Raw genomic sequence first — 27,111 nt, forward strand, 5'->3', positions numbered from 1 at the left:
GTGTGTGTGTGTGTGTGTGTGTGTGTGTGTGTGTGTGTGTGTGTGTGTGTGTGTGTGTGTGTGTGTGTGTGTGTGTGTGTGTGTGTGTGCGTGTGCGTGTGCGTGTGCACGCGTGTATAAGCACTCTTTCCAATAGAGTGTCTATGGCGCCACACGTACGTGCAGCGGCCTATTGTCATGCTTGTTCTAATTCGCGACTGTGGTTCTCGTCGAGTTTTTTTCGCTTCCCCCAATAAAATAGGCAATCACAAGGATGTGCTACATAGGCATTGTTATGGAGCAGACGAAGCACACTGGTAAGGCTGCGTACTTACATGCTGGTTTGGCAATGCGCACAGGTTTTCGCGACTGCCTGCAACCTTCGCCCGCATGGAGAGAGTGCAACGGAATTACTTGATGAGTCTATCGGCGATGGGGAACCATCATGACGAGTGTAGACGCCATCCACTGAATCTCATGCCGGCGGTATTAGCACCGATTGGTCGCTGGAGTATCGAGCGGAACGGAGCTGAGGCACGACAGCAGTCTCTTACTGTTTGTCTCGAATATAATAACAAGTGTCAAACGACATCCGTAAATTGTCGTAGTCGGCTTTTCTACGAGGTATCATCGTTCGAGGGCTCTCTTAATCGCCCTATTGAATCTAGTGTCCATGCTGTTGCCAACGACGGAAAGCCGCACTCGCTAGCGACAACAGCAAAGGAGTGTACACGGAATTCGCGGCAGACAGACGCAGTCTCTCAGCGTATCGACCACAGCCGGTCCTATTTGTTGCCAGAGGTAGGCATCCCATATGTAAACATTGATTTGGTGCTGTGAACACGTTGCAATGCGTCCATGCAGTCTCATTGTTGGCCGTTATTAATGAGAAGAGGGAGGAGCACCGTTAATTGAGCGAATTCGAATACGTGTGCTTCTTAGTGTTCTTATTCGTGGTTTTGCTTCGAGATGCCGGTGCTAACGTAGAGGATAGTTGCTTTCTAGATTTGTTTTTTCGAATTTATAATTGTGCTTTCCTGTACACTAGGCGTATCTGTAACTGCAAAAACAGTTGTGACTAAATGATTTAATCAAGTTGTGAATTTTTATTATCAAGATGGCTGGTAGCGACGTTTCAGTCGCCCTTCTCACCTGAATTTGGCCGCGTGAAATTTTAATTCTAGCTCAGAGTGAGATGATTCCGTTGTCCCATTATGGGTTTGAAAATATCTCATATGTAAAACGTTGACCTATTGCTACAGCTCGAGCTGGACAAGGCGCATACAATGTGCTCTATATGAAAATTGTCTTGGCAGGTAATCGACTACGTTATATATGCGGCCTAATCAAAATTCTGGAGCGTACTCCTCCTGCAGAGGCTAGACAGTTGAATCCTATTTGTTTTCCCAGTCGTTTGTTTTTTCGCTGGGAGTTTCGTGCAATATATGTATGTACACTTTATGGACATATGTAAAAACACAAGTTGACAAAGACAAGTTGGAGACAAAGCAATATTCTCTCGTGCTCCATCCGGTCAAACCACTTCAGTGACGAATGTAGACTAACTTTGCGACCCGAACCCATCGAGCTGAGATATTTAGTCGACGGCATCTACAACAGTAATAAGACGTCAAAAAAAAAGGTTGATATAACCTGCCTTTCGTGATCTTGCCCTATCGTCACAACAGATATTTGGGCATGTAACTTGAAATGCAGGAATACTGTTTTGGCGGCAAGGAATCGATGTGAGAAACGAGAGAGCAAATGCTGTTTACGTACGTACACATACACACAGTACATACGAGGTCAGTAGGAAAATGTTGTTGAACATACTTAAATATAATGTTCATTATTATATTTATTTGTTTCGTTTTCTTTTTTTTACCCGTCTTAAAATCAGTTGAAACTTTTTCGATAGTCTTGAGTTTGTCGTGAGTTACGTTGTATTCGTTTGGTTTTTGGCTGTCTCGAATAGAAACAGGTGCCTGTGCCGGAGACACCAAATAACGGGTCAAACACCGTAACCTTGCCTGTACGCAGTCTAAGTGCCTGCATATGAAACTTTCAAACGATAAGTGAGAACATTTTAGCTAGTATTTCATATTGAATCCAAGTAATTCTCGCGTGTAGTTTTTTTCTTCGCCCTCTCAGCCTTCCTATCGCATGGTTTGCACTTCAGCTGTTGTAACAAACGCTGCCTAGGAGGTAGCCGTGTATGAAGGCGGCCCCATACATTCTAAACCGAACTCCCGCAGGCCTCCGCGGGCCTCCTGGGCTAGCAAGCACTAATGGCTCGTCTTAACATATCCACTACTCTTTCCCATTACCGTACAGTCTCTTTATCTTTTATCTGTAAGTGATTCATTTGTTGCCGTCGATCATCTGGCTGGAGTGCCTTATTTGAACGATTTTTTGGACGTGTTGTCTGCCATTTATTCCGCTGACGGCAACGTCGCCGCCCAGAAGGTGATCTTTTTGAGTAACGAAAGACGCGAGCCATTTGGTGCCAGACCCAAAACCCGCGTCGTCCACATACAGTCGCTTGCAAACTACGTTATGCAATTTGGTCGTAGGCGTCTCCTTTCAGCTTACAACTGGCGCGAACGCGCAACTGCGACAATTACGTCGTCCACAATAGTCTGCCAGTAGCAGCATATTTGTGTTGTTTTGCGTGACGGAAATCGTTCAGATTATTTCGTTGATCTTGGATTCGTCTGGTTACCATAACCCACTTGAACCGCCTTTGAATAATAGGTATCTATATTGTGTCGCGTTTAATTCTTGCCAATAGAAGAACGCTTAGTGTAAAGGTCAAGAAGCGATGGGAAAGCTGACGGCTCTAATTTCGATATAATATGGCGAAGTCAATGAGCCGAACGTATGTCGCCGTGGTTGCAGGTAGTTTTTGCACAATGACATGTATAACAGTAACGTTTAAGGGAACTTCAGTGCAGGTCGATGTAAATCACAAAACACTAAAAAAATTGATGTTGTTTTGTTGCTTGAATGGAGAAAGCGCAGCGTTTCTTCAGGGATTATATGTGGTATAGGCTTATGTAGCGAAAGGCTGCAATGCAACAACCTAGGCCAGTAATTGGGTGAAATAGCAAACCACTGAAGAGGTCTGTAATATTCTCTTAAATAAGGAAATAGAATACGATTTAGAAAAATGATTGAGTTGATTTCGAGTTTTCTATCGATCAGGTTATCGAGCGGGCAAGTAATATGGCGGTCGTATATCAGGGCTAATCTGTACCACTGCACGCACCGTCACTAACGTACGTTGACCAGTTTTGTTAATGTTAACGACTTTTGATTCCACTTAGGCTAGGTGTGTTGCTGGGGGGATAGCTTTAACCATTGCTTTTCTGTAACTCTGTCGAGTCCTGCGATTTCCTTCATCTCTCTAGAATGCCTTAGAAGAGCCTAACATTTGACTGTTATGTCTGACAGATATGATTACCAAAACTTGCGCGGAAAATGGCTCTGATTTGTACATGATGGCTATTAGTTGGCCAAATAGAGAGGGAGCTCTCGACGCTGCCAGTGCACACGTCTTCGACTTGACGCGCGTTTGGGAGCCTGCTAACGTTAGCTAGGACACCCATCATTTACATAGCGCCCGCTAAATATTGGCAGCGAATCATTTAGGATAAACAAAAGCTAAATCTCTAAGCAAAATGTTGTAGGTGAGGAGGGCATGGGCAGATCCTAGATGACTTATCATTTGGGATTTACACAGACGTCTACGTGGGTAAATACGCGAATCAAATCCGTCGTAACTGGCAGTGACGTTACAGATATCAATATTTACACATTAAACGTTTTACTGTTCGAGATCTAATGGACACCTATTATTTGTTCAACAGTGAGACAACTCGTTCTGTATACTATAAGTTCGACCTTACAAATAGCGTGAAATAGATCGTGACCCATTTTGAGAAGATACTGCAAGACTGCTTCACGCTGAGGGTCCGCCGAGAAGGCTTGCCCGAACTCTGTCTGCAGAAACAGCCAAAGGTTAGACAAATAGCCAACTAATCGCTACTATATCTGCACACCTTTAAATGGGTTTCAACCTAAACTAATCGGGCCGAATGATATAAATTCAGTAGGGCTTTGCTAATCAAGTCCTAAAAAAAAGTTTAAACATCATTTTGTTTTCTTGACCATTTCAATTTATGCATTACTCTCAAAATACATAGTTATTTCGGGATTTGCTCAATGTTGTGCTGAGAGCTATTATGAAGCTGCTGCCGAGATGGGCACATAACATGTTGATACCTCTTCGCGCTCTAATACCGTGTACTTGTAGAACTTGGACGACGGGTCGCGCAGTTGTTTGCGAAGCTTGCCTCTTTCTAAATTTGTAAAGGATTGGCGTCCTAAGGTTTTAGAGTACTTTATGGAAGGATGCTTGACACGATCTCATTACGCGAGTCCAATTTAGTGCTACCAAACGTAACGTGCAGAGCTGCCCGACAAAGTGATCTATTATTAGTCACAACTGTATTATATAGAACCCCCGGAGCGCAGCTGCACGGCGATCTAATTGCTTATCCGAAACGAACGTCTCGAGCCAGAGTCAACAAGACTTGTGAAATACCGTCAGCGAAAAAGAATTATGGCCATTCTTTGAGCGACTGCTACGGGCCTCGCCACTGTACACAAAACCGGTCCGCGGCAAAAGCATCTTATCAAGTCGTAATCCTGTTGACCTATTGAACCATTCTACAAAAAAATAGCATGCGTGTGTACTAATGGGTAGAGGTTAACGGTCGTTGAGAAGAAGGCAAGGCAAAACTGACCTATCACGACATCATGCTTCCCGTAGGCCAGAAGCTTGAAAGAAATACCCAGCGAGGCAGAGATAACAAAATCATTTTCTATGCTTTCCCTTTTACAAGCCGTCTCCTACTATTTCCTTATTGTCATTATATAGAAGCACACACACGTAGAAACAGACGTCTAACAATACCAGCTCTAGGCTCCTCTGTTGGCCGCGTGCAACACCTTTAGGTCATGGATATCCACCTAGGTATTTTTTACTCGCTCAGCGCCTGTGCGCAATGACGACATAACATGTCCGTTCTTTTGCACAGACATTGAAGTTTGGTTAGTTGTTTCATCGGCATAAGATTTTTGGCTTCATATTAACGACAAACTAGGACTTAGCATAAATTAGAACATTTCGAGGCTGTTGAAGACATGATAACATCTTACTAGTACGATTAACAAGAATAACTTCCAAATATTTGTGCTCCCAGAAACCGTCGAGACGAAACGTTAAAGTCAACTTGATTGAAAACATTGATGGATGCGGATGTGTCTCGCGCACCGTGATAAATGGGTGATAATTTTCGTGGAACCGATATATTGGTTTAACAGCGCTGGTGATGGGTAAGTAAAGCGCAGGACTCAAACCACAAGATGATGAGATCACAAGAGTTAGTAATTTTTCAAATAAAGAAGATTGTCGATTTTAGCTTCCCGTTTTATTACGTGTGACCAGAATGGATATTATTATCTTTATTTGTAATTTGTATTTAAAATTATTTCCTACTTTATCATAAGCGTTATAGCCCCGGGGCGCAGATAGCGGTACCGAGAACATAAAATCATTCATGTAAGTTGATAATTTTATGTTAAATAGCAGAGATCACTTTAATTACGAAATGACGCTCCATCGTCGAGTTCCGGCTAAAAGTGCATCTGCTTTTCAATATCTTCGTCTATAACACTAACGAAACATGTGCCTACAAGCTGATACGCATGATTCCCAAAATGTTTAGCTATCCAACGCAGTGCGCTTTGTGTTCATTTCGATTTCAATTTCAGGGTCGTTCGGTCAACAGTAAACGTGTGGCCTCAATTCTATCGCCTCCAGAACTGACATTTGCCAGGTGGTCAACTCAGACTTAGGCCGACAATTCACATATAAGGGAAGTTGTCATATTCTGATTCTGTCGAGAAGCAGGCCGCGAACCGGCATATTCAGAGACAAAAAATGTGGGTACGGAAAACTCTCGCGATGAGCCAGGGTTCGCTTTTTGTTGCGGTCATCATGGCAGCAGTTGCAGTCTCCGGTGAGGACATATACAGACAGGAGGAACGAGATTACGCGTACAATAATAGCACTAACGATAGTTCAAGAAGGTGACAAATGGGCTTTTGTTCTAGACTAACGAACACGGAATTCCTAACGTGTTACTGGTAATTCTGGGTTATCCGCGAAGTGTATCTGTTTCCAATATTTTTGTTTATTTCATACCCGGGATGGCTACTTACGGCACATAATACGCATTTCTAAAAAATTGACTTCTCCACAAGAAAGTATCACCGCTTTCAATCTGCTTATTGACAACATCATACATTTGTAATGTGCCGAATAAGCGCATTTTATAAAGATGATATACTAATAAGAATAGAACAAAAGATTACGAGCGCGATATCTAAGGTTTACATCAATGTCATCGCATTCAGGTTATACCAGATGTTACTTTTGGCTGTGGTTCTACGGTCCTTGGACGAACTAGTATCCGTATAAGTAACAAGTTCGAAAAAAATCGTATCAAAGGAATTTTACAGCAAGTACGTATTGGGGTTCTTCTATATTGGCAGAAGCGTCTACTAATGATATTTTCGAAGTACTTCTACGACGTGTTGTTTCATTATGGTTTGATCGATATTACCTATTTCCTATTTACCCACACCATTTGTTACTGGAAAAGAACTTGAAACGTGAATGTTTTTGACTAAGTGTTAATTGGTTTTACAGTAAACAAATGTTCGATCGTCGATGCATCCGCCTATCGAATTATTACTTCGGTATCGCCCAGTCGCAGGCACAGTGCCTGCAACCTTGAATCGTCACTCTTCTTTTTGACACAGAACGTCAAATGCCTCAACAGATTGCTTATCGTCAAGCGAAGCCTCAAGCAAATCTGCTGACAATTATAGTAGAAGGAAATAGGCATCATTTCGCATCTTAGCCCGCCGTTTATTTACAAGTATCGGCTTTTTGCCAAGAAAATTAGAAAAACTGCGTCTATCGTTCGTTATATGATTCTTATTAGCTGAAGCTTTGCGAAAGAGTTGCATCATAGTTGTAGACGTCTCGTGCTCCGTGCTGTCGTGTTCTACGTTGGTCGCGATACTTCGTCGGGTTTGTTTACGCGCAGATTTTTTTAGACGGAAATCCATTAGACGCTACCGCAATCCATATGCACTATACAACCGTACCAGTAAATCGAATAGTCACGTTCACGGTCACCATCCTTCAAGTTCCACTAACGAGACGTACTATGCAAACTGTGCGAATAAAGAAAGTTATTGTTTATGGTCACGAGGCTAGCAAAGACCTGTCGTCGGCGCTATGTTCGTAGTTTTTGATGGAAAACAGATACTATACGTAGATAGTTTGTTTTCATTGAAGAACTAGCAGAACCTAAACTTAACTGTCTTAGTTGTGACATATTCATATGCATGAAGTAGCGGAGACGCCGTAACACTTAGTGCAACGTTAGTGGGGTCGATGCTTTATATAGCTTAACGTTAGAATGCAGCCATCCCGGTCGGTTATCTACGCAGAAACGTAGCTTAAACAATCAACATTTATCACGCGTTTGTACCAATAGCGTTTGTGCAAACGGCCTACGCGTCATATGGGCGTACACAGCGTGACAATAAGTACTATTCTGGCGTCCCATTAACCGGAGAGATTGTGGCTGTCTCTACGTGACACAATGATTGAATAGGGTACATCTAAATAAATAGTATTCTTATTGTATTTATGCGTTAGGCGAAAAAGAAGAATCATAGAATTCAGGTTTAAAAAAAAAATCAAATAAAACAATGCCAAAACCATAGAAGTGTTAAAATGAAAAGTTTGACCGATTTCACCATTTCTTTAGCTTCGTATAGGTAGACTGAGATAAATGAGAACGTCGGTTGACCTTTCTTTAAGTATCATACACGATAAACACTATTCCGGTTTTGCTAATAGCTGCTTATTGTAACTGGAAGCGATTGCAGCCGGTAAAAAGCATCCCGCTCAGCAAAAAGCGTTTTAACACTTTTTTTTTTTAGCTTATTTACTAACGGTTTTAATTCATTTGTTTATAACGCAGTGGTCTGGAGCTTACCACAAGCGATTACGTTACCTGATAGCACTGTTCCCTGTACCGATGAAACCTGTGAGATGGAATGCACAACGGCCGGAAGCACCAGGGGCGAAAATGTCACTACGACATCAAGCTGTCAAAAATCCAGCGGTATGAATGTCTATTAACCTGTTTATAGGATAGCGGATGCAGTGCGTTTGGATAAAGGTTATCAGAGAGCCCGCAACGGCTGAAAGCCGACCTCTCTGCCTCAAACACCGAACATTCAATCTTTTAATAGATAAATAGAGCTTTCTTATTTCTAGTTGTAGGTAATGGGAAATAGCTTGGATTTACAGAATACGAATACAATACTCGAAGCTTTCTAAGCTGCATGTGGGTTCAATACTAGTCAAGCTGCACGCAAGTTGTTACAGACCTTAGTCCCAATCTCAAAATTGAATAAATTATTGGGGACGATGAAAAAAAATCAGAATACCTCTATAACCCACTTTATACGATTCTGTATACAATACACATTTTTAATTACAGGTGCATGCAATTGTTGTATATTACCTGACTGTGAGGTAACCTGTCAAGAAAGACGTCGCAAAGAACGACCTCGTTCGAAGGAGGTACGTGTATGTAGACACACATGCAGCATGTTGATAAACGAAGTTCATCTCCATGTTAAACTGGCTATGCTTCTGTGTCAGTAAACTACTATACAAGGTGTAAGCAATTTGAAGAATAGCATATGTCGCAGTTAGTTTTTATTTTACGTCCGTCAGAGCAGCAAGAGTTCTGCGAATCACTGCAAGGGAGAGCATATTTAACTGAAAACCATTTAGATATTCTCATCATACTATGTTAAAAGACGGTGCTCTGGGTATGTCTGTACTGCAATAGTTACATTAATGACTACGGCGGTGATTTAAATGGTTTGATTGACTAATATCAGAATCTTTCGTAGGATGCTTCAAATCTAGGGTGCACAGACAAATACGTCCCTTTATTGGAACCGCTTGTGCATCTCCTGTCAGCGGATGCGAAACAAGAAATTTCATATCTTGATCTTGAGCTCTGCAGGAAATAAGGCTTTCATGAGCCTAATGATACATGCTCGAGATGCGGAAAACATATAATCACCTCTTTAGAATATCCGGCAACTCGTATAACCTGTATTCCGGATATATATATATATATATTTTAAATGCATTTTTAATTCTGAGTTAACTCTTTATAGGTGCGCAGTCGATGTACGGAGAAGGCCGAATGTTACTGCAACTTCCTGTGGTTCGATACAATGGATGATCCGGTGAATTCCCCCTGACCAGAGCTCCGGTTCAGATGAACAGCAGCCTCACCCACTAAATAGATATCGAATAGTAATAAATAGATACACCTTATTATTGTTTCTGATATATTATCACAGATACACGTACTGCTTTGTAAAATTTTATATTATTATTTACTGTTTTTGGTGGCTCGGCTGCAAGGATAGGTTGCAAGGGCTAGTACGATACTCGTGACATGGCCATTTGGGCCTCCACTTATTCTAGACATTGATATTATATAAAATATTATACATGTAATTTCGAAGCTTGTAGACAGCGCAAATAGGGAAAGCCATGATAGACGGTGTAGATGACTAATCCGTGATGTTACAGTTGGATAACAGGAACACGAAACTCTTACACACACACATATATATATATATATATATATATATATATATATAAGAACGTTTATTACGCGCTATTACATGAGTGCTAAATGAAGAGATAAGTAGATAAATCAACGCACTCCTTAATTTATAGGATGTCAAGATTTACCGCGTCAGCTACTTCGTTAAAAGGAACAGAAAATGCGAGACACAGTGAATGAGATCAACTGACAAACTGACAGACCGAAAAAAAAAGGATAAATAGGGATTGTGCTATGAAAAGTAGCACCATTGTAGCATAGAAATAAACATGTAAAACAATAGAACTTGAGTGTATGTGTCTTTCGGTAAATGTTGGCTTTCTTCTTTGATATAGCTAGCTTTGCGTAATGTCTGTCCATAAATTCACACGTACGTACAGAGGAAGGCAAGAGCCTAAATTAAGATTTTTTCTTATATTTAAGCCAAAACGATTTCCCGATGAAACTTCATCTATGTGCTGCAAGCATATCCCTAACGGTCATACAACGACCATTATTCAATACAACCACTATCTACTTTGAATAGGAGTCAATTTTAGAATATGCATTATTTAATTCACAAGTAACTTTTTGATAGTAATCACACGTCAAAAGATATGAGTAGGTGTAAATTAAACACTTTACATATATTAAAATTTTGAAGCAATTACATATTGGGCTTATAGCAGGCTAAAAGCCCTAAGAATGCACTCAAAAGGACCAGAAGGGAAAAAGGTGTAAAAAGTCTCTAAAAGGCTCATCGTTGGAACTTGCGTGGGTGACAAAATTGACATTGATATTTTCCTTTCAAAAACAGCCATTAATTTCTGTATTGAAAACTTAAATTTATCTAAAAATAGAGAATCTTCTGATTTGCCTCATGAAAGTCAACCTTGGATTTTTCAGAAACTGCTAAAGAATGGAAACACGTAAGTCGTCGATTTCGAGAGAAAAAAAAAAATCAATTTTGCTAGGGGTTCATCCAGCGCGAAAAGATTGTATAATAGCTGATTTTTGCTTACATCCCGAAAGCGACACGCTGTTTCTTGTTTGTTGTTTAACTTTAGAATGTAACCGGCTTCTGTCTGGTGCGATAAGTAGCGGACACCCGGTATGATTAATATGAATCCGAATGTACTGCTATATATATATATATATATATATATATATATATATATATATATTCATAAAGATAGCTTTCCTTAATCGCACAGTTTGCATTCTATGTGCCGTTAAAGGAACTTAAAACAGCGACCCCAGTGGCTAAAAGCTTGGCCATTAAAACTATCGCGTTTACACAAGTATATTTCGAGTTCCATATATAGATTTATAAAGTTTGTAAACTTAATATAGCTGATACGTTCTCACATGTGAACGAGTAAGATTATTTAGAATTGAGTGATCAATTTGTTTTTACCCTTATCCGATCTTCGGTCCTTTCAGCTTTCGGTTTTTGAGACTAATACAGGAGCGATGAAATATGCTTTCGGCCTTGCAGCCACGTGTTCTTCAAGTTCACATTAATAGCATTTTTTCTATCTGCTTCGGAGAATTGTGTATTTACACAGTTCTCCAAGATTAGGGCCTACATATATGTCCATATTAAGGTAACCCTTAAGCTTTGTTCTTGTAGTATAAACAAATCAGCTGTTCACGCTGCCAACGACACAAAAGCAGAAAATGAAGGTTCGTCGAGTGCTGAGTTTACGAAATTAAAAAAGAAACACAATAAAAAACAGATTTTTTTTTGGCTTTTTTCGAAGTATGGTAACTTTATTATAGTAGAATCTGAGCTGAATCTATCCTTCGTTTATCTGGACTGAAACCTGGAGTGTCACGAGCGGCGGGTTCTGCTGGCAAGGGACTTCATCATCACGCAAAAAAGTAACGAAGTTGTAAGTTAGTATTTTTATGAATAAGCGTTTTTGAACAGAATTCATCAAGCAAAAACTGCAATGATAACCAAGATCAAAGTAACGTACGTGAAACCCCTTATAATAAAATCCTGACTGATTAAACCTAATTTTAATAAATAAAAAATAAAATAATTACTGTGATATCGTTGCCTGTCGGCGTGGCAGATCGAAAAATCACAGAATAACCCGAATACGAGCCAAAACACTAAATAACGTCTTGCACAGCCAATGTAGGAATAATAATGTAATGAAATGTGCGTAATTATCCATAAAGCTCCTCGAGATTCATCATAATAATTTATAAATGATCATTATGGCGCGGTTTTTTACGGCAGAAAAGGCATTCTTCCTATAGTAACCCTGCTGCACCAGAGCTAAAGAGACTTGTGAACGTATTATGCGAATAAATAAGCAAAAAAAAAATGACACTCCCGATCTTTTCCTGATATCTTCCATGATTCAGACATACCTGTCTCTTGATCTTTTGAGTCATTAAGCGAGTAATGAAAGGGCTCACAGAAAAGACTAAAGAAATGACGACTGTTGTTTTAGAGAAGAGCGCATTAGCTGACGAACCCTTGTTGGGCTAATACTCCATAAAAATGGGCAGGTCATCTTGCCGTCGAAGAATATAGAGCCGGTCAATTTCTGCTGCTGGACCAAATTCTGTTGTACCATTACAAACCGCGGAATCTCCAAGCAGGTCTTTCGAGATCGGCCAAAACAGCAGTATTCACTCGCTGCCACTAAGGCTCTTCGGGCTCAGCAAAACTGTCTATCGGTTTGCATCTTGTTACATGCCGGAAAGAGGCGTCTGGGCGAGGATCCGGAGGCGCATTTGCAGTCGTGGCAATCGTCATCGGGCATAACCTAGCCACGAACGCTGTATACCTTAGACGTCTATTAAATCTCCAACGCGCCTTTTTCGCTAAGATAGCCTGGATCTTGTCGGGCCGCTATGCGTGACTGAGTAGAGACTATTGCATCCATTTTGTTCTTTTTTGCTTCTCTCGCTGCTCGCCGCGCGACAGTTCGAACTTTATTTGCTTAGTAGCGTATATGTAACAATTGCTACGGTTGACTAAAGGTATTCATTACGGCGAGCTTCTGTTTCTAAAAAACAACCAGGTTAATTTAAATAGAACAAAGAATAAAAAGAATAACATATCAAGTATTATAAGGATAGTCGAAAGGTCTAACGTTTTTCCTATGGCATCCCGATGAATATGGCGGAATTTGGGGCCCGTCAAGAAGATCGTTGGCCTTGATGGTCCTCTCCCAATCCAGTCTTATGAACTTTGAGGTGGCTCTTTACATGGCCGGATTGTGTAAAGCCCTTCCCACATACGGGACAGCTGTACGGTTTTACATTTTCATGAATTCGCAGATGGCTGACAAGATGACCGGACTGGACAAATGTTTTATCGCACATTTTGCACTGAAATGGACGTTCACCTGGATAATGTAGATAACATTCATAGATAACACAGTTAGAATTAAACAGCAACCTCAATAGATTAATTGGCTCCACGCGTTAAATCACACTACCAAATAGCTGAAGCCGGTCAAGAAGAGTATTTTTATTTGTAATTTTCTTGGATTAGATTAAAAGCTGCTATACAATATTGACTAACGAATAACTGTTTATTATTGCGCCTCACGATGCAAAAGCATCAAATAGATGATCGCCGACTGCGTAAAATTCAAGGCTTACCGCTATGTAGGCGTTCGTGATTCCGGAGATGCCCACTCTGGCTGAACTTCTTCTCACAGTATTTACAAGCATAATTTTTTGTTGATGTATGGGCGTTAACGTGCGAAGTGAGATGCCCTGACTGGGCGAAGCTTTTTCCGCAAAATTCACAGGCATATGGACGTTCACCTTCAACAGACAAACAGTTACTTCATACTCTTGTATCAGTATTATTGAATCAAACACGTATCGGTAAAACGTTCTGCCTTTATGGGCTGAAGGTTGACTCACGAGAGGGTTTGTGCTACCGCTCTCCTGCCTGCTCGCTATCTACAAGTCGAGTTTGAGAGATTATACTTCTCATTATACCGCATTTTGCGCATTATACTTCTCTAACAGTTTAAAGTGAAGCACTTTAGTCCATGTTGGTTTGGTTGTACCTGAAAAATGCTTTCGATGACTGACAAAAGTGATGGCACACGTACACTGAATACGACATGCAAATACCTCGTGGGAAATAACTGGCGTTTAGGGGATTGAGGAACGAAGCTCATCAGTTCTAGAGAGAGGCTAGCGTTCTGTGCGTCATGCTGTGTGCAAACCCTTTTCGGTACGAACGGTAATTATATAAAAAAAAAAAAAAATTAATCATATAAAACAATAAGATAAGACTTTACAGCGGGGCAAAGCCGAAACTGAAGGCACGACACTAATTAATTACTACTACTACTACTATTACTACTACTATTACTACTACTATTACTACTACTACTACTACTATTACTACTACTACTACTACTACTACTACTACTACTACTACTAAGATCATTAGTATTCGTATAGAAGAAATCTCTCACCAGTGTGCACGCGATGATGATTACGAAGATGGCCTAGCTGTTTGAATGATTTCGAACACTCTGAACACTGATGCAGAGTCTCAGACTGACGCTTCCGACGCTTCGACGGAGTCGCATCTTGCTGAGAATTTTGTTTTTCATTTATTCTATTTCGCGATTACATGCAAAAGATCGTTGTTATATAGCATATTTATATTGTTGCTACTGGAACAAACTTACAAGTTAAAATAATCCGTACAGTTCATCTATATACATGTTAAGGAAACAAAACGTTAGTTATATAACCCCAACCAGCTTTATTCGCTCCTTTACAAGTTTGTGGTGTTGAAATTGCATTAAACTCCATTTTGGAACATTTTTATATGGTGTCCATCAGACGAAAAGAGTGTTGTGATCTATATGCGGTATTTACCTGGATGTCTGCTCAGGACTATTCATTGATGGAAATGGGCTTTCTTGCTGAGCTTCCAGATGACCAGAGAGCTTTTCGGGCACTTCGTGTGTTTCGGACCTATCCAATGGTGGGTTTTGTTCCGTATGTATAAGCAAGCTCTGTTTTAGCTCGATGTCCGCCAATGTGTGGTTGATAAGACCCCTCGGCCCACAGCTGCTTTCTACTCGTTCCAGACTTTTGGCGTCATTATCGACGTTGAGATTATCAGTACTTTCCGATGTAGGCGAAGTTTCAGAAAGTAATGAATCCATTAGGTAACGATAGCTTGTATCTGGACTTTCTGAGGCGAACAAATCCTCTGATAGTGTTTTCAACCCTTCGCAAATAAGATGCGTTGTGAGTTGCGAGTTAGTTTCCGAAAGTTCTATCAGTTGATCGTTCGTGCCCGTCGCAGAGAGCACTGGCGAATTCGAAGTTCCGAGCAGAGGTGCTGGAAACACCATTATGTGAGGGTCTGTGAACCCTTCCGCTGAAAATTCTTGTCCTTTTGCAGTCTCCATGTTGAAAGCTTTCAGCCTAAAAGGCCCCGGTCTAACGGATGATTAAAGGTGATTCTTGCTAAAATCTACTTAATGTAGAACGTTTCGAACAAGCCTGAAATGAAATAACACTAATAATAATATATTTAATTACAATTATCTCATAAATAATTTCAACTGTATCAAAATATGTTAACATAAACAGTCATTAGTAGATAGTTGGTTTTTCGCGTGCACACCTTCATCATATGTACATTAAATTAGACATTCTAATTAAGTATTGGGCGATTTAAATATAACGTGTAATATACTTGCAACTGTTATTGGTTATAGATATCACCGACAGCTTATCACTAGACAAATACTTATCACTCTATGTAGAAGCTTATCAATCTGAAGCCTAACTCCATGGAAGTTCAGTAGTAACGTGTTTGTGTAATCAAGTTAAAGACACCTACCGATGGTACTGGTTTGAAACCGAAGCGAAGACTCACTTTGTTTTGTGCTGCAAAGAGCGACCGATTTGAAACTACCCCTAACGAAAGTATAAGGCATAGATCACAAAATACTTATTTTAACATTAAGCCCAAAGAAAGCAGTTCCGAACTAGCGTCCTACAACTTCGCAACTACCACAGACATAGCCGCGCAGGCCACCGTAGAAGTTCACTATGTGTAAAGAAAAATAAATAAATAATTACACAGCCACTACCACGTGGCAACTGCCAGTTACATCTTCGTTTAGGAATGTCAATTTTAACGAATGAACTTAGATCACTCACAGAAATCAAGCCGTCATCTGCACCTAACCTAGATAGTTGCCGATCGACCGAACTTCCAACGATATATATGGTGTCTTGATGATGATAAAAATGTCTGAATTTTATCGAAAAAGTTGTTATTGTTTATCATTCCATAGGAAGACGCTCAAAGAAGTTAATAATTCTGCAGATCAAATCGGAAGATACAGCGTAGCTATCACACTCAAGGGCTAACCCTTTGACAGCCACCTCCCGTCATGCATAGGTGTTCCAGCTAAGCGTATTTCAATATGGACAGTACGTATCGAACTTACCAACAACCAAGTTCCGTCCGACGGCTCCCAGCACGAAATGAATTATGCCTATTAACTAAAATTCGTTACATACAATGATGTCTTGCAATGATGTATTTGACGCTAGCGGCTGCTTACGACATTAGCGGACTGATATACTCTGCTCTAAGAAACCAGGTGGCCATATATTTGCTATCCTGGATGCAACCAGGTATATGGAACTGCAATATTAAAAGCTTCTTTACATTATTAGTGGCATATGCTCTTAGTTAACATGGAACTTAAGCATAATAGTCTTTCTGTATTTCGAGTTTTAGCTCCAGTATCGTCGTTAAGCAAAAGAGTTTACCAGCTGTTAAGTCAGTAAACGGCAACGAAGTTCCGCGAAATTTGAAAAATACCATACTCTGCAATCAGGGAGTTTTCGTTTTACATCCGTCAGAGTAGCAGGAGTTACGCGGATCACTGCAAGGGAGAGCATATTTAACTGAATACCATTTAGATATTCTCATTATACTATGTTAAAGGGCGGTGGCCTAGGTATGTTTGTACTGCAATAATTACATTAATGACTACAGCGGTGATTTAAATAGTTTGGTTGGCTAATATCAGAATCTTTCGTAGGATGCTTCAAATCTAGGGTGCACAGAGAAATACGCCATTTATTGGAACCGCTTGTGCATCTCCTGTCAGCGGATGCGAAACAAGAAATTTCATATCTTGATCTTGAGCTCTGCAGGAAATAAAGCTTTCATGAGCCTAATGATACATGCTCGAGATGCGGAAAACATATAATCACCTCTTTAGAATATCCGGCAACTCGTATAACCTATATTACAAATATATATATATATATATTTAAAATGCATTTTTAATTCTGAGTTAACTCTTTATAGGTGCGCAGCCGATGTACGGAGAAGGAGGAGATTACTGCAACTTCCTGTGGTTCGATTCAATGGATGATCCGGTGAATTCCCTCTGACCAGAGCTCTGGTTCAGATGAACAGCAGCCTCACCTACTAAATATATATCGAATCATAATAAATAGATACACCTTATTATTGTTTCTGATATATTATCACAGATACACGTACTGCTTTGTAAAATTTTATATTATTATTTACTGTTTTTGGTGGCTCGGCTGCAAGGATAGGTTGCAAGGGCTAGTACGATACTCGTGACATGGCCATTTGGGCCTCCACTTATTCTAGACATTGATATTATATAAAATATTATACATGTAATTTCGAAGCTTGTAGACAGCGCAAATAGGGAAAGCCATGATAGACGGTGTAGATGACAAATCCATGATGTTACAGTTGGATAACAGGAACTGGCTTTCTTCTTTGATATAGCTAGCTTTGCGTAATGTCTGTCCATAAATTCACACGTACGTACAGAGGAAGGCAAGAGCCTAAATTAAGTTTTTTTCTTATATTTAAGCCAAAACGATTTTCCGATGAAACTTCATCTATGTGCTGCAAGCATATCCCTAACGGTCATACAACGACCATTATTCAATACAACCACTATCTACTTTGAATAGGAGTCAATTTTAGAATATGCATTATTTAATTCACAAGTAACTTTTTAATAGTAATCACACGTCAAAAGATATGAGTAGGTGTAAATTAAACACTTTACATATATTAAAATTTTGAAGCAATTACATATTGGGCTTATAGCAGGCTAAAAGCCCTAAGAATGCACTCAAAAGGACCAGAAGGGAAAAAGGTGTAAAAAGTCTCTAAAAGGCTCATCGTTGGAACTTCCGTGGGTGACTAAATTGACATTGATATTTTCCTTTCAAAAACAGCCATTAATTTCTCTATTGAAAACTTAAATTTATCTAAAAATAGAGGATCTTCTGATTTGCCTCATAAAAGTCAACCTTAGATTTTTCAAAAACTGCTAAAGAATGGAAACACGTTAGCCGTCGATTTCGAAAGAAAAAAAAATCAATTTTGCTAGGGATTCATCTAGCGCGAAAAGATTGTATAATAGCTGATTTCTGCCTACATCCCGAAAGCGACACGCTACTTCTTGTTCGTTGTTTGGCTTTAAAATGTAACCGGCTTTTGTCTGATGCGATAAGTAGCGGACACCCGGTATGAACAGCCTAGCAAAGTAAGCTATCTGCACGGTCACGGAACGTACCTCCGTCCATCTGTTGAAATGAACCCGCCTTTTTGTCTTGTCGGAGTGGACACTACAGACAGCTAGGCCTCAGGCTCAACGTTATTTGAGTTATTACACGGGCTCAAGACCGTGTTGCTAGAGGAGTCACTGGAGTCGCGGTCAGTCCAAGAGTGGTATCCAGGCCGCGAAGAGAGATTCATTCCCGGCTTCGCCACCAGAGGCAAGTCTCCAAAAAGGCGACTCCCCATGCAGGGCGCTCTGGCCGGAAAGCCCATCCTTCTGCGTCTGCGGCGCCAGCATCCCTTAATGATCAAGGAAGCTTATGCTTAGATTTGAACTAGGGTAGAGTGAGGAGTTGCGTCTGTTGATCTTTGTATTTTCTATGTAATTAATCTCCTGCAATCTCCATCCTTTCAATTGGGTTTTTAAGTTTTGATCCTTCTAGGCCGAAGGCCTTTACTCCCCTTTTTATATACGGAAGCGTTTGCCAGTGCGTATTTAGATGCGAGCCAAGTTGGAGTCTCGGGAAACGAGTCGCGCAGTGTACGTAGCCTTTACGTAGGCCGCAGCAGACAAGTACCATATTCAACCTACGCGGTATCATTGGAAAATTGGGTTCAGAATGGAGGCTGCTCGTCTGGTAGCGTGAACGAGTGAAGATAACGTATCAATTATATAGTGAGAGCAAAAATATACACTATTTCCTCGCAGGTCGGTCATTCGCCTGCCTCCAAAATTGGAACCTTGCCATTTTCGCAATATGCTTATAGGTAGAGCGCACTAATCATAGTTGTAATAGACATCAATCAGCTTACTGACATAGCCAAAAATGAATCCACGTTTTCATACAGGAATAATACAATATATTTACTTAGTAGCATATATGTAACAATTGCTGCGGTTGACTAAATGTATTCATTATGGCGAGCTTCTGTTTCTAAAAAAACAACTAGGTTAATTTAAACAAAATCAATGGTAAAAATAATAACATAAAGATGGTCCAAAGGTCTGACGTTGTTCCTGTGGTATCCCGGTGGATATGACGGGGCCTGGGGCCTGTCAACAAGATCCTTAGCCTTGATGATCCTTTCTCAATCTGGTCTTATGAACTTGAAGGTGGCTCTTTACATGGCCGGATTGTGTGAAGCCCCTTTCACATACGGGGCAGCTGTACGGTTTTGTGTTTTCATGAATTTGCACATGGCTGACAAGACGACCGGATGTTTTATGGCACATTTTGCACTCAAATGGAGGTTCACCTGGATAATGTAGATAACATTCATAGATAACACAGTTAGAATTAGGCAGCAATCTGCGCAATTGTCAACCTAAATAGATTAAGTGGCTATCCACTGCACGCGTTAAATCACACTATCAAAGAGTTGAAACCGGTCAAGGAGAGCATTTTTATCTGTAATTTACCTAACATAGTAGATTAGATAAAAACCTACTACACAATATTGATATTATTATTACGTGCGTCTCATGATACAAACGTACCAAATGTATGATCGCCGATTACATAAAATTCAAGGCTTACCGCTATGCAGGCGTTCATAGTTCCGGAAATGTCCACTCTGGCTGAACTTCTTCTCAGTTATTACACGCATAATTTTTTGGTGACGTATGGGCCTTGACGTGCGAAGTCAGATGCCCTGATTGGGCGAAGCTTTTGCTACAAAATTCACCGGCATACGGACGTTCACCTTCAACAGACAAAGAGTTACTTCTTACTTTTATATTAATATTATTGGACCAAAAACGTATCGGTAAAACGCTCTGCTTTTATGTGCCGAAGGCTGACTGACAAACAGGTTTGTGCCGCCACTCATCTGCCTGCTTGCTATCTACAGGCCACGTTTTAGAGAATTTAAATGTGCGCCTTATATTTCTCTAAAACCTTAAAGTGAAACACTTTAGTCCATGTTGGTCTGATTGCATCTCAAAACTACTTTCAATGACTGAAAAAAGTTATGACACAGTGCACTGAATGCGACTTTAAATACTTCAAAGGGAATAACTGGCATTTAGAGGATTGAGGCACGTGCAGTCGTAAAGAACGAAACTTACCAGTTCTAAAGAGAGGTTACTATGCATCGTGCTGTGTGCAGATTCTCTCCGGTTCGAACGGTAATTACATAAAAAAATCAATCATATAATTCTAAAAGGTAAAATTTTACATAGAGACAAAGCCGTTTTCTGCTACGTATGAATAAAAAAGCTCTGCTCCTGCTCGATGTTTGCCAACGCGTGGTTGGTATGACCCCTCGGCCCGCAGTTGCTTTCTACTCGTTCCTGATTTTCGGCGTAATCATCGACGTTGAGGTTATCAATGCTCTCCGATGTAGGTGAAGTTTCAAAAGGTGGTGAATCCCTTAGGAAACGATAGCTTGTGTTTAGATTTCCGAGACGGACAAATCTTCTGATAATGTTTTCAACCCTTCGCAGATAAGTTCTTTGTTATATTACGACTTCAAGAAAATTCTCTCGGTTGATTACGGGCGCCCGCAGAGAGCGGGAGCAAATACAACGTTTTGATTGAAAGTGCTAAGAATGCTATATCAAAGACCTGCGGGCTTCTCCGGGGAAGTTGTTCTTTGTTTGCAGTGTACGTATTTAGAATATTTTGGTCTAAGAAGTCCCAGTCAAATGGACGCTAAGAGGTGGCCCTTACTAAGTCCTGTATTACTATGTACTAAGTCCTGTACTACAAATACCTGTATGTACTAGCACGAAACTTTTATAATAAAATATAATATCGCCTATAATAAAATAATAGTGTTGGACGACCATCAAGCGTATCGTCAAACGATTGAACGTTTTGTACTTCTTCCTTGTACATCGAGTTACATCTATCTCACGGAGAACTGTAACACAATATTTCAATATAAACAGGTATCACGCAATGTAATAGATACTTGGTCTCTTACATGCAGATTAAAGAAGTTTTTAAACTCTTCAATGCATAAACAAACTTTCTTCATCAAATTAGATACTGAGGTAAAGAATAATATCACCGACTTTTACACTAGTACTAGACAAAAATCTTACCATCTTAAATAGAATCCAATTAGCATCAAGTTCGGCCCCGTGTCGTAGTAATATGATTGCTAAGCCGACTTAGAGGTAAGCCCTGGTGGTGCTGGTTCGAAACTGAACGGCAGACGCACCTTATTTTGTGCCGGAGAGAGCTATTAATCCGAGGCAACCTTTAACGTACCGGGCGTAAAACTAGAAACATATATTTCAATATCAAGTTCGATGCGACCATATACCTCACCGCGAGTTTCGAACCAGCGTCCTACGACTTTGCAGCCACCACACGTGGCGCCACGCAAATCGCCGCAGAACGTTGTTATGTCTATGAGAAGAAACGTGTAATTACATAATCAGCACTACGTGGTAATTGGCGCTCAGTGGTGTAGTGATATTTTTATTTAGCCAATGTTTATTTAGCCAAAAGACAAAAAAACTTGGTCGCTCATAAGTACAAAGCCATCATGCATACCTCGCTTAGGTAACTGCCCGTTGACTGAGCTTTCTGAAGCTCATAGAAACAATCACCTTAATAAAAATATATGGCCGCTGCCAAGCAATAAATCGTCACCGATCCTTTAATGGCGGGAATATGTTCACCGTCAATGTGAAAATCGACCGCAAAACGACCGCGACTTCATCAACGATCCCAGACGATGCGGACTAACGTGTCCGGCATGGTCTAGTGGCTAGGATACGCGGCTCTCACCCGCGAGGCCCGGGTTCGATTCCCGGTGTCGGAAATATTTTCTTTGTTCCCGTGCTAGATTAGTGGTCTAATTTTCTTTGGCTCAAAACCTGGTCGACTTAGTACTTCTCGTGATGGCAGCCAGCTGTATGGCGGAATGCCGAAAGGCGGTGCAATATTCATTTAATATGTATGGTAAGCTATCTGAAACAGTGACATTGAAAAGGGACTGCCATTTACTTTTACGTTAGTTATTTAACCGATTATTTCATGGTGGTTTATCTTAGCCTTTTTTAATTAGAGTCGCTACCTAAACGTGCCCGAATTTCTTCCCACTACTGGAAACAGGCCACTGTTACTAATGGTAAAAGTAGAAGGGCCACAAATCGTTGCAATGAAGTCCATACTTCACCTAAGCTGAAAGGATACATTAAACAGCCGACACCTCTAAATTATGTCACGAATGGTGTAAAAACATTTCAAAATAACAGACGTTCACTAGCAGAGTCGACTGACGGAGGCTGGACATACGATGCGAAGTGATTTAATTAGTAGGCTCCACCATTTGAGATAATATCCGTTGACCTTTGACACAAGCGGGTTAAACTGATTCCTAATTAGAGTGACTTTATATATATACTTTTAACATAAATAAAGATATGAAAAATATACATAAATATATAAAAATAAATAAGTCAAAGGCACTTTTTTATAAACTAACCAAGGGTTCGCAAAGTAGAGCAATACAGAAATCTAGCAGACGAGTTATTACAATTAGACGCTAATCGTACCTGAGTAGAAAGGGCCTCGAAAATAAATTAGGTTGACCCTTTACAAACTATTTATTCAAAAAGTGATAACTATGGACAGATCAAGCCCCTTATATACCAACCGATAAATTTTAACCGGTCTTTTCTGGTTTGTTTCGCATTTATTCAAAGTATCAATATGAAGTTGTTTTCATTAATCATTCGTGAGAATTTTGCAAGCTGCCAAAGCCGCATGACGCCTGGTATTGTGACGCAACTATCTCATTTGACGGCACGCTTTTTCCGTTTAGGGTTTTTTGTTTTTTCTTTATTCCGTTTCATGAATTGGGTCATGCCAGTCAGTGATGTTACACAAATGCTTACTCAGCGAGATTAGCAGCTCATCGTCGTCTGTTTTAGGCGGCCATTAAGCACTTGCTTTATGATTCGAATCGAGATCGCCAGCTCCAAAAGCGCTTGCTTAAGCCAGTCCTGGCCTACGTTGGTACTATTTGTTTTGCTTAACGTCATGCATAGTTCCAGATGTCTCAGTATCACCATTTCCGGTTGTACAGTGGTGAAGATTATAGTATCAGATATGCAGTGTTTAGGTTATTGTTTTCGTCCCACAAAAGAACGCTTACCAAGGTGCAAATCGCGTAACAAAAGTAGAAAAGTAATTGCATAATTTATTTGTGTATTTAAGTGGTATAAGAAGACGGTTGATAAAGGCCATAAGATAATGCCTTATGGTTGGTATACTTTCACTCATGACTAAACACTTCATCATGCTGGGTAGTTATTAGTGGTAATTTTGAAATCGCGCCCTAAAATACCTAAAAAATATAGTTTGTACGCATATGAAACATACAAATATATTTACTCGTAAAAAGGGGCACCTAATCGCAATTACACACATTACAATTACCTGTAGATTACCTCCCCGTTTCATTAGGCCGTACAAATTCACTAAGTAATATCTCAGTTTTTCGACTTAAGGACGCATAATTTTTTTCATTGAAATATATTAATTATTTTATTGTATTTTTAAACTTTCCTGACAGATTTCTAGTAGTTCGCGGTCACAATGGCTGATCTTAGCTAGACAGTTTTATTACGAATCCTGCGAGAGGATTGTGGTGGTTCGTATAGGGTCCGCTGTTTCGGGGACGTTGAGTCTCATTATAATACGGGCTCATCTAACTGCTAATGGTTAGACGATTAAATGCTCCAATTTAGTTACAGGCTTCACTACAGTTGGCTGCTATTAAATTAGATCCGTCTAGTGGCCTATTCATTGTATAGCAGGATCAAAATTTGCTTATTAGGATTCAGAGCCTAGGTTCAGTGGAGAGAGGAGAGTTGAGAGCATGCTGACATGGCTCGCTTAGCTAGAACAAATTATTTTCATAAACTGAAAAATAATCCTCATCGAGAGTAAATAAAATTATATATTTTCCGATAAATCAACGTTCCAATTGAAAAAGGATGGAAAAACGGTTGTAAAGATAGACAAATCAATTTCACATCCTAGTGAGAAGATTATATTAAAATTCGTTTAGAACGATCATAGCAGCGTACAAATTATGTTTCTCACTCGTTGGCTAGCGCCCCAGATTGTAACACCCGAATCCGGCGAAAACTCTAACTACAAAGAATAATATTTCAGTCTCATAAAAGGCAATAATCGTAATAATAAAATCCTAAAAATACACGATTTGCGCACCTATCATCAACAATAAAATAAAACAAATATAAACATTTTTAGTTTATAATTCTATTTAACGTACTGTATATCTATGGCTTTAGGATGGAGACTGACCGCCACGCATAGATCAATCCTAAAAAAGAAAACGATCTGTTAACAGATAGACGTGGCTGCATTTTACGCCCTGCTCAGGGTTAGGCCGCGTATCGGATACGTCGTTCTGACATAAATTGATTAGGACTAACCATACGCGGGAAAAGTAGCACGGGTGATTTCGTAAGAAGAGAAGTCGGCCCAATAAGGCTCTGTTCTGTAGCTATCTAGTTAGCCGGCCAAACATTTGCTTGTTGAGTACCTGACTTAAACGACAAAGTGTTTTCGTCTATTGTCATTTTACATAGATTACATAGCACGTTTTCTTTTTGTTGAACTATCACTAACAACAAAAGTAAGTGCTTGCGCAAAAATAAATGTTTTGAACTTCACGCACGCTCCTTCTAGATCTTTTTTAAGTTAGCTAACGTACGTCAGCAATTAGTAAGAGGCGATGATAAATTGACCCTTTGGTTTCAACCTATAACCACTGGATAATATTTATCCCTCGAATCTCAGTTTACCAAAAGCATTCAACTGAAACATTTTTAACATTACAAATATTCGACACAGCAACAACTTAAGCGTATTTGTTTAAATCAAGCCAAATAAAATAAAAAAAAAAATTTAAATGTTTTATAGATTCGATCTTTCGAACACCCGCATAATTTCAGCTTATCTTCCTCTACAGAAAATCTCGACGCCATCAATGTAAACTTCCTATAGAAAAACGTATACCCAAAAGAACTCATTGTAGATTAGTCATAGTAATAATTACCAGAATAATAACAACAAGAATCGTTATCGACAGACGTTTAGGTATAAAACTGAATTGATTTAGATGTGCCTTACAAGGTTGGAAGCGGGAGGATCCTGGATCAATCTCCTTATATGCACTATAAGGAGATTGATCCAGGACTCCTTGATAATTTACACGATGAATGTGATAGAGCCTGAAGCCTCAATTTTTATGTATATTATGATTAAGGCCCCGACGGCTCTCTTTCAGTTCGCTCTTGTGAACCTTAACATGGTTGTTTACATTGTAAGAAGCTTTCCATATATCGGGCAGCTATACGGTTTTATTTTTTCGTCAATTCACAAATGAGTGGTCAAAAATACATGTTAACAAAACATATATGTTGCGGTTGATTTATTAAATAGGGTTGTGGTTGTTATACAGCTGCTTGTCAAGCGGGAATACTATGCGGGAATGTCAAGGGGAATTTATACTGATGTATTTGCGACGCCTAAGTTTGAAGTTTAGGAAGGACGGAATCGTGAAAATACAACTTACGCTGTCTGCATCGGCTGAATAACTTAAGGCTTAATTGGCTCAGCCGGCATTTTACTACAATTATATAGCACTAAGAAACAAAAAACGTTCCCATCTGTAAGTTAGCAGGATGAGAAACAGGTACACGATAACGGTGCTTGGACGAATAATTATGCTTGCTATCTAATGCTATACTGTCGACTAGGCAAGCTTCAGAACGTATCACTATGCAAGCGCTCGTAATTCTAAAGAACTCAACTTTGATTGAACTTCTTGACAAGCGTAGAATGTGCATTGTCAAGCGACCTGGCCCGATGAATCTTTGTCGCATAATAAATATGTAGTCGTTATTCGGACCACTGTTGGATTGAAACTATGGCTAAATCGCGCTACGATTTAAAAACAAATTTACAAGCGAGCTAGTGGCGTCCACATGGCGGGTCAGATTTGAGACCTTAAATTTGTACTTGTAATTTACTGGCAATCCGAAGTCAGCAATCCTGTGTTTGTGTTTGCCTATTCCTATCGACAACGATTTTGGTAGCTAGAAACAATGACGATAGCTCTAAAGCGGCAGCAATTACGTCAAAGGAGACTGGCGCCAGTTTGTGCTACGATTGAGTCTCATGTAGTAGAGATACAGGTAGACCCATTAGAGGGATTAACGTACGCGCAGCTAGCTCAAATAAATCTTATGTAAGAACTGCAACTTACTAGTTATAGTTATAGGATTACTAACCTACACTTTTCTCTTGTTTGAGTTACATGAAAAAACGGCTGAAAGTGCATTAACTTTGATCTATGCTACGGTATCAATGACCTGTGCCAACAAAATTGGGCTATAGAAGTTACACGAGTTTCACACCGATGGGCAGGTGAAGACGTTTATGTCAATGGCCGAACCGTCTAAACGGTTTCGAACAGTCTGAACATTTATGCAGAATTTTCAACTGGCGCTTTTATCGACCGGATCGAACCGCATCGCTCTGAGGCGTTCCTTTCTTATTTCTTCTATTTTACAAATATATCCAGAAAATTTTTATGATTTACGCTATCGTCCTATAGATCGAAGCAAGCTTATACATTTAAATAGTCCAAGCAGTTTACGTTATACTTAGTAACTAAACACAACAAAAACTATACAAACCAAACAAATTCTGTTTTTCTTTTCACAAACCACTTAGTATGTATACTTACGCGAAT

The 27,111-nt window shown here is 39.9% G+C and overlaps 2 protein-coding genes and 1 non-coding gene across 10 annotated transcripts; 2 read left to right on the plus strand and 1 right to left on the minus strand.

Annotated features, from left to right (window-relative positions):
* The first annotated feature begins 125 nt into the window (after window positions 1–125).
* LOC111244192 (uncharacterized) lies at window positions 126–10,078 on the plus strand. Of its 8 annotated transcripts, XM_086979831.1 has the most exons (8): window positions 414–780; window positions 3,849–3,999; window positions 5,247–5,379; window positions 5,818–6,065; window positions 6,463–6,570; window positions 8,109–8,252; window positions 8,634–8,716; window positions 9,328–10,078. In XM_086979831.1, coding segments are annotated over exons 5-8 (315 nt in total). In that variant the 5' UTR covers window positions 414–780; window positions 3,849–3,999; window positions 5,247–5,379; window positions 5,818–6,065; window positions 6,463–6,569; the 3' UTR covers window positions 9,415–10,078. The 8 variants fall into 8 exon arrangements, 4 of the variants coding, with proteins under 4 accessions (XP_086835957.1, XP_022646724.1, XP_086835956.1 ...); XM_022790989.2 differs by lacking the exon at window positions 6,463–6,570 and having other exon boundaries at window positions 428–780; XM_086979830.1 differs by lacking the exons at window positions 414–780; window positions 6,463–6,570 and adding an exon at window positions 1,358–1,754.
* A 1,435-nt stretch (window positions 10,079–11,513) lies between these two features.
* On the minus strand, window positions 11,514–15,353 carry LOC111244191 (uncharacterized). Its single transcript, XM_022790988.2, has 5 exons — window positions 14,646–15,353; window positions 14,234–14,379; window positions 13,398–13,565; window positions 12,884–13,138; window positions 11,514–11,631 (listed from the first exon to the last, which is right to left on the minus strand). The coding sequence occupies exons 1-4, from the start codon at window positions 15,185–15,187 to the stop codon at window positions 12,930–12,932; spliced, it is 1,065 nt and encodes a 354-aa protein (XP_022646723.1). The 5' UTR covers window positions 15,188–15,353; the 3' UTR covers window positions 11,514–11,631; window positions 12,884–12,929.
* A 6,712-nt stretch (window positions 15,354–22,065) lies between these two features.
* On the plus strand, window positions 22,066–22,137 carry TRNAE-CUC (transfer RNA glutamic acid (anticodon CUC)). Its single transcript has one exon. It is a non-coding gene; the product is annotated as a tRNA-Glu (tRNA).
* Window positions 22,138–27,111: the final 4,974 nt, after the last annotated feature.

The sequence above is a fragment of the Varroa destructor genome, unplaced genomic scaffold (genome assembly GCF_002443255.2).
Source record: "Varroa destructor unplaced genomic scaffold, Vdes_3.0 BEIS01000002.1, whole genome shotgun sequence".
Lineage (NCBI taxonomy): Eukaryota > Metazoa > Arthropoda > Arachnida > Mesostigmata > Varroidae > Varroa > Varroa destructor.